The 18,775-nt window shown below is 46.7% G+C and overlaps 1 protein-coding gene across 1 annotated transcript; it reads right to left on the bottom strand.

Moving 5' to 3' along the window:
• Positions 1-6,984: 6,984 nt before the first annotated feature.
• LOC119361176 (putative disease resistance protein RGA1) lies at positions 6,985-12,355 on the bottom strand. Its single transcript, XM_037626513.1, has 4 exons — positions 11,838-12,355; positions 11,393-11,690; positions 11,062-11,304; positions 6,985-10,954 (listed from the first exon to the last, which is right to left on the bottom strand). The coding sequence occupies exons 1-4, from the start codon at positions 12,166-12,168 to the stop codon at positions 6,985-6,987; spliced, it is 4,842 nt and encodes a 1,613-aa protein (XP_037482410.1). The 5' UTR covers positions 12,169-12,355.
• Positions 12,356-18,775: the final 6,420 nt, after the last annotated feature.

Genomic DNA, 18,775 nt, shown 5'->3' with positions numbered 1-18,775 from the left:
TAATTTTACCCCATTTTTTGCTAGTTTAAACATTTTTAAAAAAAAGAGGATGACCCCTGGCCTCTGTATCTGGGCGATGCATGCATCCATTTTATTAATTATTCACAAAGACCTTACAAAGTAATACTCCCTTCGTTCCTTTATCTAAAGTCAAAGTATATCTAGTTTGACCAAACTTAGAGAAAAAAGTATCAACATTTACAATGCCAAGGAATATCTTTAGATTCATTATGAAATGTAGTTCCCTATTATGTATATTTGATATTGTAGATGTTGATATTTTTTATACAAATTGGGTCAAAGTTTGTAAAGTTTGACTCGACACAAACCTTATATGCGGAGTAAAAAGGAACGGAGGGAGTACATCAGTAAGTCTGAAGCCACCATCTTGGCAACATTTGTTCCTACTCGTATCCACTTGATGAAGGGGTGGGGATAATCCGAGCCAAATACCAAACGGACATTGCACCAAAGCCTAACATCTGAAACCGAAGGCCCCAACCAAGACACAATGTCAAGTCTGGGGCACACATTGGTCCGGCACACTTTCAGAGGCGGCCGCCGCCGTCTTTCACCGATCCATCTTCAGAACAGGAACTGAAGCATCGACCCTCCCACTTTCAGAGGCGGCCGCCGCCGTCTTTCACCGATCCATCTTCAGAACAGGAACTGAAGCACCAAAGCCCTTTTATAATTGAAGGATCGAGGGGGCCTGGTGTCGCCTGAGGGGAGGTGATGCGAGGGGGTACGCGAGGAGTTCTTACCCAGGTGGGGCTCCATTTTACCCCATTTAAACATGGATTACCTCATTTAAGCAAAGCTTGCTCATTTAACCCCATTTAACCAAACACGTGTGATGTTTTACCCCGTTATTTTTATGGTTGTTTCCGAAACCAGAACCGGATCCTGAAACGCATTTGTTTCTTGACGTGATTGTGCAAAACTTAGCTCTCCCCATCCTCTGAAATTCATTCTTCATTTGTCATCATCCTTCATAAGCGCCAATTGGTGGAAGAAAAACATATCAACAACAACAAACTGCAGTCAAGTTCCTTAGATTTCTTTTTTGCTTCACTATTTTCGGTTGGTTGATTTCTCAGTTGGCCAAGTTGTACATCGTAAAGCCTACAATTATAAAAGGGCTTTGGTGCTACCTCGTCTTGGAATGTGTATTGTTGCATACCTTTTTAAAGATGTGCAACAAGCTAACTAATAGTTAGATATAAAAATCAACTTTGATCTCCAATTTAGCAATAAATATTATACTCCCTTCGTTCCTAATGTCTCCTGATCCAGCATCGAGGCAGAGTATCGCGCCGTGGCTAATGTCGTGGCCGAATGCTCTTGGATATGTCAGCTGCTCCAGGCGTTGCTTGTGATGTTCACAAGGCCACTCTTGTCTACTGTGATAATGTCAGCGCGGTCTACCTCTCCGCCAACCCGGTGCACCATCGACGGACGAAGCATATTGAGCTCGATATTCACTTCGTGCACGAGCAGGTTGCACTTGGTCGTGTTCGGGTCCTTCACGTGCCGACGACGCAACAATTTGCTGATGTGATGGCTAAGGGATTGCCTACTCCTGTCTTCGAGGAGTTTCGGTCCAGTCTCTGTGTCTCCGGCGACGCTTCGACTGCGGGGGTGTTGAGTATGTATTTTGTATTGCACGTGTATTGGACTTGTGGCCCAACTCCTAGTCTTGTATAGTTGAGATAGAGGCATTCCCTGTATTATATATATATGTGCACCAGCATCCCATCAATACATCATCATTGTATTGCAAACTATCTCGTCTAAAGAGGGACGAGTGGGGCAACGGCAGCATGACAGTGGGCGTGGTTTAGGGAGGGCCGGCGGGCGACTGCGGTAACACCGTCGGTCGCGGGAGGCAGGACTAGGCGGTTAGACCGGTATCGGTTGGTGGCCCATGGAAGAAGAAGGCATCAAGAAGAAGAGCAGTACACACACGAGGAATGCCCGTTGGATAAAGATCTAACTCAGAAAATTGACTGACACTAATGTTTTTTTATCAATCGCTCGAGGAATGGGCGGTCTTATTTCTTACTCGTTTCAAAAATTATTTCTCTCTGCTCATGATCAAGACTACAATTGCACCAATATGAATTGTACAACTTTACGTGCAAAAGTGTCCCCATCTTTAATCTCAAGATCTAGGAACATCTCTCTGATGGGCATTATTGTGGAGGATATAAAGCGTCTCATGCAGAGTTGGCAAGGGTGCAAGGTTACATGGAGAAGGAGATCCGCAAACAAAGCTGCTCATGTTTTAGCTAAACTTGCTGTAGGTGAGGGGGTGTGTGTGGTGTGGCCATATTCGCCACCTGATTGTATCGTGAATGTAATTGTGGATGAGATCTTGGACCATGTTTAATTAAAGTAAGACATTTCCCTTAAAAAAAAGCGTGGTCGCGCTGAAGATGCAGACCAATCTGTAACACGTACATATATGTAGCAGTTGCGCTTCGTGGGCTGCACATCCTGAAAGTTTCTTTTCAGAGAAACGTCAGGGCAAAAAAAAATTAGCCAAAAGCAATTTTTTTAGGTGAAAAAACAATCTTTGTTTTTTCTTTTGAGACAAAAAAACATTTTTTGTTGAGAAAAAGTTCAGAGCGTGTCACTGTTGGGCTATAGCATGGGCTATGGCACGACGATGGGGCTTTAGGCCCAAACATATCTTCAAGTCACGGCCTCTCCGACCCTTTTCTGTTAGTACATCCGAGGAAAAGCTCCTTTCCTTCAAAAAAACAAGAAAAAACTGCGAAAGCTCCTGTCTGGTCTCGCCGCCGGCCGGATGCCTGGTCTTCCGGTCGGCGAGGCTGCCCCACCGCGGTTGCAGTGCGCTCCAGGGACCGAGATCGGCCAGTGCTGCGCCCCCCTCTCCTGTGTCGATTCGTGGCATCAGGAGCATCAGCAGGGCCAGCCGAAGGAGGACCTGCCCCCGCCACCGGCGAAGCTCCGGGCAGCTACGAGGAAGCGCTGCGGCCAGATCCATACTGCAGAAGGACATTACTGAGGTCTACGATGGTGCTACCGCGCTGAGGCTGCGAATGGTGCTGTGTCTACATTCGTTGACAATGCTGATAGGAAACAACAAGTGTTGTTCCCGTTTTCAGTTAGTGCGTATGTAAATTGGACTCTTATGTTGTTCTGTTTTGATATTTACAGGAGAGCGGGACGGATGTATTAGCGGCGGAGCAGGTAGATGTGTATGTAGATACTGAGGATGAGATGCCAATCAATGGAGACAGAAGAGCACTGAGTCCACGGGTCCAGGCAGTGGTTCTTCATCATCCAGTGGTAGAACTGTCAAGCTCACTGTTTATTCTTTCCCTTTTTGTCAACCATAGTTTATTCTTCATGAATTAAACTTCCTGCAATGTTTCCCATTTGACTCTGTTTACAGGTTCAGGCTCAGAGAGCTCAGGGGACAGCACCTCGGAAGCTGGCAATGCTCCTTCTCTGGTGTAGAGGTGGTTGTTCTAGCAGTAGAATTTGTTTAGGTGGAGGATGTGGGTACTTATTTCTGGGATGTGCATGTTGGCTTAGATTTAATCTTTCTCGGAGGTATATTAATTATAAAAATTTCAGTAGACATTCAAACCTTAGTTGATTAGGACCCTCTTTGTCCCAGTGATGCTGCTCCCTTTTTCTAAAATTATACCCTTGATGCAGTAAGTTTCTGTATTATTTTTAACTTGCATGGTGTTACTAGGTAGGAGAACTTCCTGTTGCTGTAAGCTTTTCCTAACCTATAATTTGAGTGCCAGTAAAACGTGTTTGGTGTGCTGGTGCAAATCTCCGACCTTTTTTTACATTTAAAATAACTGTGAGTCCTTTGCTTGTGTTTGCCAGTGCAACTAATTTTCAGGTATTGCTATTGTTCATCAAGGTGCTTACAAGATCGAAAGAATGGATACAGCTATGATGCTCGCCTGAGATGCAATGATCAGTTCTCCCCCCATAAATTGAAATGAAGAATTGGTGCTTGTTCTTGTCTAATGATTCTATACATGCTCAGTGTACAGTAACATGTCCTCTCTTTTTAGCTTCTTAGAGCATCTCCAATAGCATGTGTATATTTAGATGTCTATATATTCATATAGACAATGGTCCAAAAAGATTTCCTCATATACACATCCAGTTTTGCATCAGAACGTCTATATACAGGGACCATGACAGGTGGGCCGTTGCTGGGGAGAGGAAGAAATCATGACTACAGCTGAGTTTAGACAACGCCTTCACATTGTCCAGGTGTGGACATTGTCGAGGTCGATTTAGAGGATGTGTATATTTGGACAACCATATAGACAAACTGTTGGACGACTGTTTTGGGCTCACGTCGTGGAAAACAAATATAGACATCCATATAGACAAGCTATTGGAGATGCTCTTACCAAGATAGGATAGTACTAAAGTACACACACGAGAAGTAGCTTCATTTGTATCACAAAGGAATGGAGCTTGTAATCAGCACCGAATCTACAGGTTGCGTATTCAAATTTAAGCACACATTAGGTGTCTGCTGTCAATTCCATCCTGATCTCTGAAAGTGCAGGTCTGTGACATGTTTGTCTGCTCTGTTCACCACACCAAGCATATGTGCGTGGTATGTTTGTTCCGATAAAGGGCGCATTTATTAACCCAAAATGATACTCCCTCCATCTAAAAATAAGTGTCTCAAGCTTAGTACAACTTTGCACTAAACTTAGTACAAAGTTGAGACACTTATTTTGAGACGGAAGGAGTGTGTCCCTGTAGCAATGAATTTTGGATAAACTGAATTGTGTGAGGAATAATAGGGTGCACCTATGGATTTATCTGTTGCAATATCTCTCTAATCAAAGAAATTAAAACTCTCCCGTAAGAAAACAAGACTCGGAAATTCATCATTTTTAGTTGACAAGACCAAACAACAAAACATACCAGTTTATCGATTACATGCTATATATTTAGCAGCTTGAATGCCTACCCAAACGCTCATTTTAGGATGAACACACTGCACAATTATGAGGGTATGTAGATTCTGAACATAACATGGTATATGACACAACTTTAACTCAAGAGCAACCCAACGGTACAAAGTTGTACATGCAGAAACATGTCCATAACAAGTCATAGGGTAATTAATTCACATATGTCCGATCAATTTTGACTTTTAGTGTACTTGTTGCTAGCTGCCTGCATTCATCATTTAGCTTCTGGCTGCAATTCCCGATTTCCAGTTCTTCCAGCGAATGTGGGAGGCCTGCTTCTGGCAGCCTTGAGATGCGTTCACACTGGTATATACCCAATCTCTTGAGGGAAGGAAGGGTGTGCAGCCCAGCAGGAAGATCTATGAGGATTTTTTGTCAAAAAAGACCTTCTTCTCAACAGAATTGCCAAAAAAGACCCCCTTTGAATAAAATTGGCAAAAAAGACCCCTGAACCGTGGCGGCAGGCGCGGCGGCCGGCACACGGCACCTGCCGCCACCGGGAAAGACGGCAGCCCCTGCCGCCAGCCAGCCAGGCGGCAGGCTGCCCATAACAGCGAGCGGCTAATCGCTACGGAACGGAGGCCGGTGGTGGGCACTGCCGCCTCGTCCGGTGGCGGCAGGACTGCTGCTAGCTGCAGCAAGACCTGATGCATGCATGTGCTAGTACGTCGTGGCCTCTGGACAGCTAGCTTTGCCATGCATGCATCGCACTAGTGTATGCACAATACAAGCCCTTGTATTTTTAAAATACGTGCGGGTATAACCTGCACTTAAAACCATCGAAGATCCAAAATATGCAATGTGAGGTGAATAAATAAATAAATGAGAGCATCGAAACAGATCGATCCAGACGGTTGCGGGAGGTTTGTGTTCTGTGAGATGCCCTAAGTTTTTTTTAAGGGGAAAGGGATGCCCTAAGTTGAGAAGGGTAGATATTCAATTGTCCGTGGATCAGATAATTAAGAGAGTGACGGGATGAAAATACCCTAAAAGAATATGAGAAAAGCTTACCTTCTGCCGGCTGATCGTACGCGCCTGTCCGCCGGCTTTGTGGCCGTCTGATCTGTGTTTTATCAGACGGCCGAGAGCACTCCCGCGTCCGCTGGAGGCATGTCCGTTTCGTGCAACTCACCTCTTGTTTCAAGACAACCATTCCTACAACTGAATAATAGAAGGGTGTTTCATCCCGCAGCAGCGTGGGCTTGTGTGGCTGGGAGTGTGAGCAGCTGGATTTGCGAGGGCGGGACGCGGCGGCGCAAGGAGTTGGGCGATTGGGGCTTATCCAACGCGGTGGCATCAACGACGGGCTCGGGATCGGCGGTGGCCGGCGACGACTCAAGCAGGTACGGATCAGAGATCCGTTCCCCAATTTTCTGGCCGATGTGACGATGGTGATGCTCCCTACTATTTCTCCTCTGCGCCTTCCGGCCTCTACACCGGTGTGTACACGGCGTTTTTTTGCAGTGGCGCTCCCTATTTGCGGTGATGATTCGGCAGTATCATATGAGAGAGGAAGTTTTGTTTTAGAGAAGTAGTAGAGCTTATTTTGGATCTTCATTGATTTTAAATGCAGGTTATACGCGCACGTGTTTTAGAAATACAAAGGCCCATTCAATAAAAGAAGAGAAATACACAGGCTCATATTGTGCGTACACAAGTTGATCGGTTAGTTGACTTTTCATTTTCAGGGGTAGCAAGCTAACTGCCACGATGTACTAGCACATGCAACGATCATTAGCCCTGCTACCACATGCATGCATGCGTTTTGGTTCCGTAGCCCGTGAGCAGCAGAAACAGTCCACCACCGGACGAGGTGGCAGGGCCAACCACCAGCCTCCGTTCCGTAGCGATTTGCCGCTCACTGTTATGGGCAGCCTGCCGCCTGACCGGCTGGCGGCAGGGGCTGCCGCCTCGCGCCGTGGCGGCAGGTGCCACGTGTCAACTGACGCACCTGCCGCCACGGCTCAGGGGTCTTTTCTGTTAATTTTATTCAAAAGGGGTCTTTTTTGTCTATTCCATTGAGAAGGTGGTCCTTTTCGACAAAAAATCGATCTATGAGATCAGAACAATAATGAATCTCGAGCTTTTGCAGTGACTTGAGGAGCACAAGCGCTCGCTCTTGCTCATCGGTTAGGCTCCTCATTTCCACCAAACGATGAAGTTGTAGGCTTTGCAGGGAGGTGAGGTGCTTGCAGAATGACGTGGTAAGGACAGATGGGCCATCGATGCAAAGCCTTTCCAGCCGAGGGTACAGCGTTGAAAAGCTCTCCAAACATGGTGGCAAGCCAGGACAGTCTGATACATTCAAACGCCCAAGGCTGCCAACGGGTTGCAAGCCCTCTAGTACAATGACGGCGAGCGATCCACAGCCTCTAATCTCCAATTCTTCCAGCGCCGTGCATGACTGCAGCTGTATAGATTGCAAATCTGGGCTGAAACATACATTTAACTTTTTAAGGCTGGTGATATCTCTAGGAAAGCAGGGTTGCAGCGTTTCTTGGTAACACAAGAACCCGATGTCAAGTTCCTGAAGTGATGTCGGGAGGAGCCATCTTCCGTTCGCCCCCAGGGGTTGATCCTCCTCTTCAAACACAAAAGAACTTCCATTCTCCGGGTCATCACTTCCGTCATCATCCACCAACGATGCCCAAATTCTAAGCTTCTCAAGCGAGGTAAATCCAGAGAAGCAGTCCTTGCCCGAGTTAAATTTTAGACAAGGGCACTCAACAATAGTCATCTTCTTGAGAGAGGAGACGAGACTTGATGGAACGTGCAAGAGTCCGTCCCGAGCTAACCATGTCAATGCCTCATCTTGATTTCCTGATGACAGTACTGTTGTTAATAGACTGTTTTCTTCCTCTTCCGATGGTAACAATACTGTTGTTATATGTGCGCATGTTGTTAAACTTAATTCCTCTAGGCCTGACGCATGCTCCAGCATCAGCGATAGCCACTTCCCCGCTATTCCACATGACCAAATACTGAGACTTTTAAGAGATGGGAAAGCATTGCAGTTCACAGCTGTCAGATCTTCAAGGGTACACTCTGGCGTCACATCTGAAGAGAAAAGTTGTTCACAGGCTCCAATTTCCAAACTTGTTAAAGAGACAAGATGACTAAAATCTTCAAACGAAAAAGACCTTAGATTTCTGCAACCATATATCTCCATCAATTTGAGGTTTCTAAGATTGTGGAACGCCAAAGTTTTGTCATCCAGTATCCTCAGCTCATCAGAAGATTCATCAAAATCATCGCTTCTGTCCTCATTAATATTCCCAATTTCTAACTTTTCACCAGATGATACCTCCATATACGGAAATCTTGGAACTTCTCTGATGAGTACCTTACAAAAGGTAGTTGAAGGTGGAAGAGGCTTCAACACTTCCAAATGAGGGCAATAATCCAGAATCAAATTCCTAAGACCGGGCAGACATGATCCCTGAGTGATTCCAGAATTATCATCGTTATCAAACAGATCAAACTCCTTCAATGCTTCACAATCTTCGATCTGCAGTACCCTTAAGCTGGAGCACAGACCCTCGACAGAAGTGCTTGAGCATCTCACTAACTTCGGCATTTTAATTAAAACTAGCTCCTCCAGTGAAGGAATCAATACTTCTTTTACTTCCCGCATGCTGCTCAACTTCAGCTTTGTAAGAAATGGAAGATGTCCCAGAGATGGAAGTATTCTCCATCCTCCACAATCATCAAGATGAAGCGTCTGCAATGAGGTAACTGAAATATTGTTGGCAAGCCAAGCTGGTGAAGTGGTACCATTATACCGAGATATTTGTAGATGTTTTAAATCCATGTGTGGTTCAAGACCCTCAATCACTTCTCTGGCCATGTTTGCAGAAGATTCAAATCTAGTGTCACTGGCATGCTCATCCTCTGAATATGCATCCTTCCAGGACAAGTGAAGCTCTTCTAAGTGTTCCTTGTTTCTTAGTCCTGCTCCATAAGCCTCCTCCCGGGTTTTAACACTGTCAAGCTGAGACACCCCAAGTTGAACAAGCTCGTTCATGTATTTGAGTTGTGTTATCTCAAAGCCGCTAGAAATTCGAACCTCAAAATCATGTAGCTCCTGGATAGATGTCAGGTTACCAATGCTAGTAATGGAAGAATGGACTCTCTTGTGTGCAACAAGATGTCGCAGGCTAACAAGATTATGCAACAAGCCATTGGGTAGAGAAGTATCCATGCTTGATCCAACATCTAATACTTGAAGATGAAAAAACGTACTCAAAACTTGTGGCACAATCCCATCCAACTCAAGTTTTAGGTAACAAAGATGCAAAGGATTTGCCAAACTGCACAGGAAGGAATTAAAACCAGTGGATAATGAAGATACTCGTAGCAGGCGTAAATTTTGTGCCTTTTGGAATATATCTTGGAACAACAGTACAAAGGAAGAGTCAAATTTTCCAAGTACAACCAATGTTCTCAACTTGGTAACTGATGTAACTGAATTTCTCAGATTTTCTTCAAACTTCTCATTGTGAGGAATGTTCCCGTGCAGATCTTTGTTGTATGCAGAACCGGTTACTATTGACAAATGCTGTACAGTTGGCAATATTTTATTGCACTGTAGACCATCTATAGTCGCACATTCAGTCCTTGAAACCATCCTTGCAAAATCATGCATGAGATCACACATAGAGTACCAAATCTGACGCCGTAGAGAGAATTCTTCTTCCTCATGCAATTCTTGTTGTTCTTCAGTTTGTTCAAAGAATCCCAGGTTTACCAATTGATTCAGGTATTCCCATCCTGTATCCTCCAATCTCTTATTTTGGGTGCAATTCACAAATCCCTGAGAAATCCAAATATAGACCAAATCCTTACCAAGAAACCTGTATTTGCTAGGAAATATAGAACAGTAGGAGAAACATTGTTGTAAACGGTATGGTAGTTCATCATAACTAAGCTTCAAAGCAGGCATGATGCCTCCACTGAGTCCCAGTGATTTCCAACTTTCTTTTCTTAGAATGTCACTCCAGTGGTCAACGGTAAGATGATCTCTTAATAGCAACCCCGTAGTTATTGCTACTAACGGGTTGCCCTGTAACTTCTTTACTATTTGCTTTCCAATTGTGCAAAGATTTCCAGGACAATCGTTTCTTCCATCACCCAATGCACATGATTTGAACAAGAAGTAGAAGTCCTCACTTTCCAAAGCACCTAACTTAACGGGCTCTGTTGTTCCAATCATTTTTGCAACAGATAGTTTTCTAGTTGTCACAAGAATCACATTGCCAACAGCATTGTCATGCCGAAAAGGAGCCAATAGTTGGTTCCATCGGTAATCATTCTTGTCATCCCAGACGTCATCTAAAATAAGTAAAACTCTCTTTGATTTGACACGACTCCTCAAGATCTCTTGAAGCTTCACAAAGCAGTCTACTCCTTCATGCCTTTCGCAAGAAACAATGCTCAACATATCTCTTGTGAGCCTCATTTCATAAAAGTTGCGAGACACCAAAACCCATATCCTTTGGTCAAATTGACGTTGCACATCTGGATCACTGTATACAAGTTGAGCAAGAGTTGTTTTCCCAACACCTGCAATGCCTACAATAGGTAGAACAACTACACCATCAGATTTTTCTTCTGTTATCATCTTTATAATGGAGTTCTTTTCTGCAACTCTTCCACACACATTCCATGGAACAAGACTTGATGTCCTTAGGTGCTGATCTAAGGTTGTACTCTGATGGTGATTAGAACTCGAAGGTATGTCTGGTCCATGCAGCTTGACAACCTCACTCACTTGTCCTCGGATAACTTGCAACTGACTGACGATTTCTTGTATCCTATCGGATATTGTAGTCTTGTCACAAGGGGTGGTGTGTGTATTGGCTGCAGTGATATGTGCTGACTCCTCATCCACTCTGCTTTTTTTCCTGCTAGATGAATCACCAACTACAATATGTGTCACATTTGCAATAGCATCACTGGTGCTGCAGTAAGAAAAAGACCATGAATTGTCTATTAGAACCACAGCGAGATCCCTTAATTAAATGACTTCAAAAAATGTGTTGGTGTAAGGTACAGATTCGTTAGCTACCTTGGCAGGTTTGGCGGCTGCTGGTCATCTTGTCCACGTTTCTTTTCACAAATCTTGGTATGGTTATGCATACCTGATGTACCTGTCTTCCCCCCGCACTTGATCTCTTTGTCGCAGTATTTACATTTTGCCTTGATTGGCTGTGTGTTTTCATTTTCTATAACTTCATAATTATCCCATGCCTTGGACCGTCGTTTCTTTCCTTTTCCGCCTGATGAGCTGCCAACGATAGGCTCACCAGTACTGCAGTAAGGGGAAAAATGGTGGGTTGGCGGATGTGCATATAAGCTATTTCTAAAAATATGATCATGCAATGTATACTCAATAGTACCTTGAAGGGTTTGGCAGATGTGCTCCAGGAGGTTTCGTTGCACAAGTCACAGAATGCTCATTCTCCAAATGCTTTTTCATAGATGATGTACCGTTCGTCTTGGTGTCACACTTAAACTCATTGCCACAGTATCGACATACTGCTTTGATGGGTTTTCCATTAACATGTTCTGTGATCCTGAAGTGTTCCCATACCACGGACCGTAATTTGCCAGCACTCCTCTGCGGTGCATCAGCATCGCCCTCATCGACTGGCTCAGCTACAAGCACGCCTTCGGGTTCGCCTCTTGTGGCCAGTGCTGCGCCGAAAGAAAACGTGGACCAGAAATCAAAGCACGGTCGTCCTTGATCAGATATGGCCGATTTACCTTTTTTTGCAGCAATATAAGATCAAACTAATAATTATAAGACTTGGATTAATTGGATCTAGACAGATTTACGCTTACCTCCTGGGAGTGGGAGTGGGACTGGCTCGCTTGGATCTGCAGGGGCAGGCAGACCTTGGACTTGCTGTTGGAGCCTGTAGTAGTCGAGCTCGTCGACCACGTCGTCGGCTTCATGGAGCCGCTCTTCGACAAGAGCGAAAGCTTCATCCAGAAGCTCGTTTGGGACACCCCTGCTCTTGGCAGTAGTGACCACTGTCTGGACTTTCCAGATCTCCCACTTGAGCTTCTGGATGTCATCGGCAAGTCCGACTTGCCGAATCCAGGCATCGAGCTTGTCGATCTTGAGGGTTGCAGAGATGGTCTCAACCAGCCACCCAATCGCGGCCGCCATCAGATCCGGCAGAAGATGTTCGCTGGAGATGGTTTCTTGTCAGTGGAGAGTGTGGGGGGAGTCGAGGCTCGAGGGTGGGGAGCACGCGGGCAGAGCAGAAACAATATACAATGCGCCGAACGCGGAAGGAAGGAAGAAAGCCGAGCACACTCTCTCAGCTCAGTCGATCGTGGAGCACACACACAAAGCTCTATGAGCTACTTTGAAAAGGGAGTATGATCTGTGTGCGTTGTTCGGCCCGTCCATATTCACAAGTTTGGCCCAGGCTATAGTTCTTCTGTTTGATTCTGGGTACGTGGCGACCCATTTCGTCCGCGCGCGTCCGTTTAGGTTGCGGCGGACAGAAAAGTCGGCCCAACGCACCAATTCAAACGGACGCGCATCCGCTTTTCGTCCGCCTGCCGACCCATTCCCGGCCCGTTTTTTAGCCTCATTTGCGTCGGCGCGGACACGAGTTGGACGCGCGCGACGCACGCCAACTACTCCCCCTGGATCATCAGCCGGTGGCAGCCACCACCATTTCTCTCCACTTTCCTCAAAACCCTCCCGCCCACGCGTGCTCCCACCACTCGCCATGGACGACGGCCTCGATGACGCCACAAGCCTCGCCTCCCTCGCCTCGTCCAGTATCACGACCGCCCCCTCTGGCAAAGGCAAGCCTCGCGGCAGCCGCAAGACCGCCGTCGCGCCCAAGCTGAAGTAGAAGCTGACGCCCGAGGAGCGGGCAAGGGAATCGGCGAAGAGAAAGGGTCGGAGGCACACGGCGGACGCAAGGGACGAAGCCATCGCGGCGGCCGCCATTGCTGCCGCCGCGTAGCAGGAGGCCACCAACGCCCGCGTCGCGGCGGCAACGAGGGAGGCGCTGATGTTCGTAGGGTTAAACCCTGGCCACCATGGCCTAGTCAACGCCGTCGTGGCCGCGGTCAGCACCGGCTCATCTGCGTTTCCTCGGATGGTGCTGCTCGAGTCGCCCTGCGCGTCGGTGATGCAGCCGATGCCCGGCTTCCACGTCTACCCGCAAGCCTCCCGACTCTCAGGGAATGCTCGCCCGAGGTTAGCGTGGTGGCGCCTTCCACGCCCGCGCTCGTGCCCATCAACCTCAACGCCACACCGGTGGCCGGTGGCTCGTCATCCGGAGGGGCGAGGAAACGAGTGCGGCCCGTGCCAGCCGACGTGCTGCTGGGCACAGGCAACCTGTTCGACGAAATGCACTAGTAGAAAAACACCTATTAGACCCGGTTCGTAAGGGCCTTTAGTCCCGGTTCATGAACCGGGACTAATAGGTCGTTATTAATACCTCCCCCCTTTAGTCCCGATTCTAAAACGAACCGGGACAGATGGTCCTCCACGTGGCCGGTGCGTCGAGCCCAGGCAGGGGGGCCTTTGGTCCCGGTTGGTGGCACCAACCGGGACCAAAAGGCATCCACGCGTCAGCATTCCAGTGGCTGGGGTTTTTGTTTTTTTTTGAAAGGGGGGAGGGGGGTTGGGGGTTTTGGGGGTTAATTTAGGTGTTTCATATATTATGTTAGCTAGCTAATTAATAGAGAGAAGTGTCCTCGCTTATGTCCGTGCTTAGTCGACGCTACGTACTATATACATATAGCCCTCGACACGCTAGCTAGTAAGAAAATGAAGGGAACCATCGAGTACAGAAATTCGTCATGCATACCGAGAGAAATGATCGATCGACCTCTCCTTCTCCGAGAGATTGGTCGAACAACAAGTTTTCGTATCATGTACGTCCGCGCTAGTGGCTACATACATGTACAATATATAAGATCTCTCAATTACAGTCCCCTAGCATTTGAAATCAAGTTCCACATGGTATTCTCCGGCTTTATTGATGACGTGGTCAAGAAAGAATCCCGCCAATTCCTCTTGAATTGCTTTCATGCGATCTGGTTCTAGGAGTTCATTCCGCATCTGCCACGTCTAATTTGAAGAAGGGGGTTAATTAATACATACATATATATATATATATATATATATATATATATATATGAATGAAACTCAACAGAAATAATGGTGTAATAAAATGAAAATGTGAATATTATTAATTGCTTACGCACTTCATATTGTCTTTGAGAGTAGCCCCGCTTGTTTTTTAAAGTCGCGGTGTGGATGAACTCGCACACGTAGTATCCACAGAAATCAATCTCTTGTTCCTGCCACAAGCACTTTACGAGAAATAGAGGTCAATCAAACTGATAATGAAGCATTATAAATGGCATTGATGAAAGTATAGCTATAGAATCAACGGGAGATGCGCACAACTAGCTAGCTAGTAGTACTTACTTTCGGGTATGTATATCGCAGCTCCTTCGGCAGTCCCGGAGCTTGTGCGGTGAACTGTTTCCAAACCCTGCAAGACAAAGAAAATAATTATTATTACTTGAGATATCAGGAAATGAACAAAAAGTTGCCGATATGGTGCGATAATGATCGATTGAACTTACTTGCTGAGCATTTCAGTCATGTCCGCATAGGTGCTGGGATCTTTTCGTCTCGAGTCTAAGACGGTTACTAGTCCACACTCAAGCTTAATCTCCAAAAGAATATAGTGGTACCTGCGCACGTATGCATAACTCATCAATTACATTACTATAACCTCGCTCGAGTAATAAGGGAAACCGAATATGCAAACGATCAGTAACACTCACTTGCCGTTGTAAGGAAAGAGTATGGTATCTTTGTTTTGATTTTTGATCAACGATTGTAGCAAGTTGTCCTCGGCCTCTTTGACGTCCTTTTCAACCAGAAATACATCTATGATATTTGTGTTAATGAACCCAATATCATAGATTTCATTTTTTTTGCACTCGACGATCTTCAATCTGCATAATATATTGAGGATAATTAATTATAAATACATGCAATGAAAGAGCCGAGCTATATATAGAGAGAGACTTAATGACAGAAATAGTACTTACAGGCAGTAGCAAAAGTCCGTTAATTTATCGAGGGCCTTTTGATTGAAGAACGCGAAGAACTCCTCAAATAGAACAGGCAACAGATCATTTCCAACGAGGTCGTGCTCCTCTTTAATGTGCAGATACAAAGTATTCGTCCCCCCAGACTCTCTGCAGGTTTTCATGTACCAAGTATGGAATCTTCGCATCATCGTTGTTAGAGATTTTTCATCTTTGACGAGAGGCTTCCCGTACTCATATTTGTGTTCTTCCACCTTCATGAAATCAGGAAGTGCATCGTCAGGCAGGTAATCTTGTAGATTGCCATAACCGGCCACCATCCCCGGAACATTAGCGACGATGTTGCCACTAGACACATTGAGCGGGGGGCACGATTGGTTTGCTTGTTCGCCGAGCTGGTCAATTTTTTTCGCAGCTGCTCATTCTTTTGCTCTTTGATGTCTGACAGTACTTCCCGACTGCTCCGCCTGGAGATATGTCTGTTCAGTAATGCGCTCATAGTTGGTTCTCGGCGGAGACTTTGCTAGTTTCCTCAGGGCATCAAGAGTGCACTTTGCTTTCACTGGATCTACCTTCTCCTCCGGAGGTGGATGTCTCTTTGCTTTCACCCCTTCAAAGAACTCCTTCACGTGGGTCTGCACGATCATATTGTTTTCCTTCTCGGTCCTCTCGTACGGTAACTTCTCTAGAGGCTTTAGAGGTGGACCGTATCTGTATTGCCTCTCTCCTCTTCTTGTGCCGCTAGACGCCGGAGCAGACGGAGCGGTTGCGGCGTCTGTCTTCTTTCGTGCTTGCTTACGAGGCGAAGGAGAAGGACTACGACGCGCCGGAGCAGCCGGGGCGGCGGCGGATCTCTTCCGCCCTTGCTGGCGAGGCGGAGAAGGAGGAGGCTGCTGGCTGCTCGGGAGGGCCGGCGCAGGCGGAGAAGGAGGCGGAGTGCCGCCACGCGCCGGAGAAGGAGGCGGAGTGCCGCCACGCGCCGGAGAAGGAGGCGGAGTGCCGCCACGTGTGCCCTGATCGTCACTCGCCGGAGGAGGAGGCGGTGGAGGAGGCGGAGTGCCCTGACTCACCGGAGGAGGAGGAGGAGGCGGAGGCGTCCAGTTCGGAAGGTTGATGAGCTCCTTCCGCCATAGGCATGGAGTCTTCAGAGCAGAACCCAGCCTAGTCTCCCCTTCACCGGTAGGGTGGTCAAGCACGAGGTCCTCAAATCCCTCCGTTATTTCATCCACCATCACCTTAGCATATCCTTCTGGAATCGGCTAGCAGTGATAAGTTGTGCCGGGTCCACTAGGATAAACTTGGCCAACAGCCGCCTTGACCTTCAAATTCATCCATCGCGCCATAATGTGGCAATTTTGAGACTCCGTGATACCATCCACGGGATAGCTGGCAGGAGCCGTCAAGACATGCTCCGGCTGAAGCAGCTTGGTGGAAGCCACGCTGCTTCTCCGCTGAGATGGCGGGGTTTCGGGGGAAGCTTCGGCAGGTCGTTTGTTGCGATCTGCTGCTTCTCGTACCTCTTCTCGTTCCTCTAGCCCCATTACCCTTTCGTGCAGCGCCTGCAGTTGGTCCTGCTCCAGTTTCTTCCTCTCGTGGGTTTTGTAACCCCCTGCGTCCGGAAAACCAACCTTCCACGGAATGGAGCCTGGCGTGCCTCATGTCTGTCCAGGGTGCTCAGGATTCCCAAGGGCCATTGTGAGCTCGTCCTTCTCCCTGTTTGGAAGGAACGTCTCTCGCTACACTGCATCGATATAGTGTCGAAGGTTCTTGACTGGTATTTGCAGTTGCTCGTCCGTCCACTGGCACTTCCCTGTTACAGGGTCCAAGGTTCCGCCAGCCCCGAAGAACCAAGTCCGGCAACAGTCTGGCCAATACATTGTCTCTGGTTCGATCCCTTTTTCAAGCAGATCATGCTCAGCCTTGGACCACTTAGGCCGGGCTTTGAGGTAGCCACCTGACCCCGTGCGATGGTGAAGCTTCTTCTTCGCAGCATTTTGCTTGTTTGTCGCCGACATCTTCTTACTCTTTTCCGATGTCTTGTGGGCCACAAATGCGGGCCAGTGATCTTTGATCTTCTCATATTTGCCGATGAATTTTGGTGTCTTTTCTTTCTCGACAAACTGGTTCAGCTCTTTCTCCACCTCCTCATTAGGGTTGCCATCTTCTTAAGAGCACAAGACTTGATTAATTGCTCTTTAACTGGCTTCTCCGGATCCTCCTCTGGCGGTAGGGTGAAATTTGCCTTCAGCTCAGTCCAAAGATCTTCTTTCTGCATATCATTGACATAAGACACCTCAGAGTCTTGCTCCTTAGGCTTATACCATTGATGGATGCTGATCGGGATCTTGTCCCGAACAAGAACCCCGCACTAAGCAGAAAATGCCTTCCTTGTCCGGATGGGTTCAATTGGTTCGCTGTCGGGCGTGATTTCTATGATCTCAAACTTTTCATCCGAGCTCAACTTTTTCTTCGGGCCTCGTCTTCTTACCGAAGTTGTGCTCGATCCGGAGGGCTAGAAATTATAAGGAAGAAAGACGAGAGTAATTAATATGTGTACATATACCAAAACAATGGATGCATCAATTAACTAGTCAGCACGGGCTTAACTAATATATATATACCTGGCCGTACTCGGTTCGGTCACCGGAGCAGTCAACACGGTCTCCTTCTTGTACCTCCATTGTGTCACCGGAGCCATCATGAACATAGTCCTCTTCTTGTACCGGCATTAATGGGTCGAAGCCATCATGAACATAGCCCTCTTCTTCACCCAGTCCTTCCTGACCATCGGTCTCATTGACAAATGACGCAACTTCATCACTTCCTTGTGCGATTATGTCCCCCAACATCGCTTCTGTTTCTTCGTCTCGGGAGTGCTCCATAGTTTCTGCAAATATTTACAACATGTCAATTATTATTCAAACATGGTACAGATGGATATATATATATTAGTGGAAAACGTAGAACTAGCTAGCTAATCACAATAAGGAATAAAATGTTAGTGGCCTCGACGCTCCTTCTCTAGGGTTTGGGGTCGCCTCGACACAACACTTCAAGGGTTTGGGTTGGCCTCGACGACAACGCTCTTTTAACTTGATAAATTTGGGTGGCCTCGAGAGAATTAATTTGTCGGGTAGGGGCGCGGCGGGAGGGGGTACGGTAGGAGACCAACATCATTTTCTCTCTAGGGTTTGGGTGTCCTCGAGAGTTTTGGTCGAGCGAGAGGGCCGAGGGGGGTGCTGCCGTTGTATAAGTTATCACGGTCGAGAGGGGGTATATATATCGACCGCCCCTCATGTCGAAGTTATCTCGAGGGGGTTATATCGACAATGACGCGACATACATATACATTGGAAAATAATGTTATCGGGGAGGGGGTATCGGTACCCCCCTCGTGTTGAAGTTTCTTCTTTCTCCTCTATTCCTTTCTTTCTTCTTCTCCTCTTCTTTTTCTTCTTCTCCCTCGAGAAAGGAAAATAATTAAGGAAAAGGAAGAAAAGAGGAAGAAGGAAGCAGGAAGAAGAAGAAGAAAAAAAGAAGAAAAAAAAGAGGAGAAGAAGAAAGGAATAGAGGAGAAGAAGAAAAAATAGAATTTTTTTTCCATTTTTTCTTCTCCTCCTCTATTCCTTTCTTCTTCTCCTCTCTTTTTCTTCTTTTTTCTTCTTCTTATTTATTTC

Source organism: Triticum dicoccoides, chromosome 2B (genome assembly GCF_002162155.2).
Source record: "Triticum dicoccoides isolate Atlit2015 ecotype Zavitan chromosome 2B, WEW_v2.0, whole genome shotgun sequence".
In the NCBI taxonomy this organism is placed as follows: Eukaryota; Viridiplantae; Streptophyta; class Magnoliopsida; order Poales; family Poaceae; genus Triticum; species Triticum dicoccoides.
Note: the sequence above shows the minus strand (reverse complement) of the source record. Positions and strands in the feature narration are given on the sequence as shown.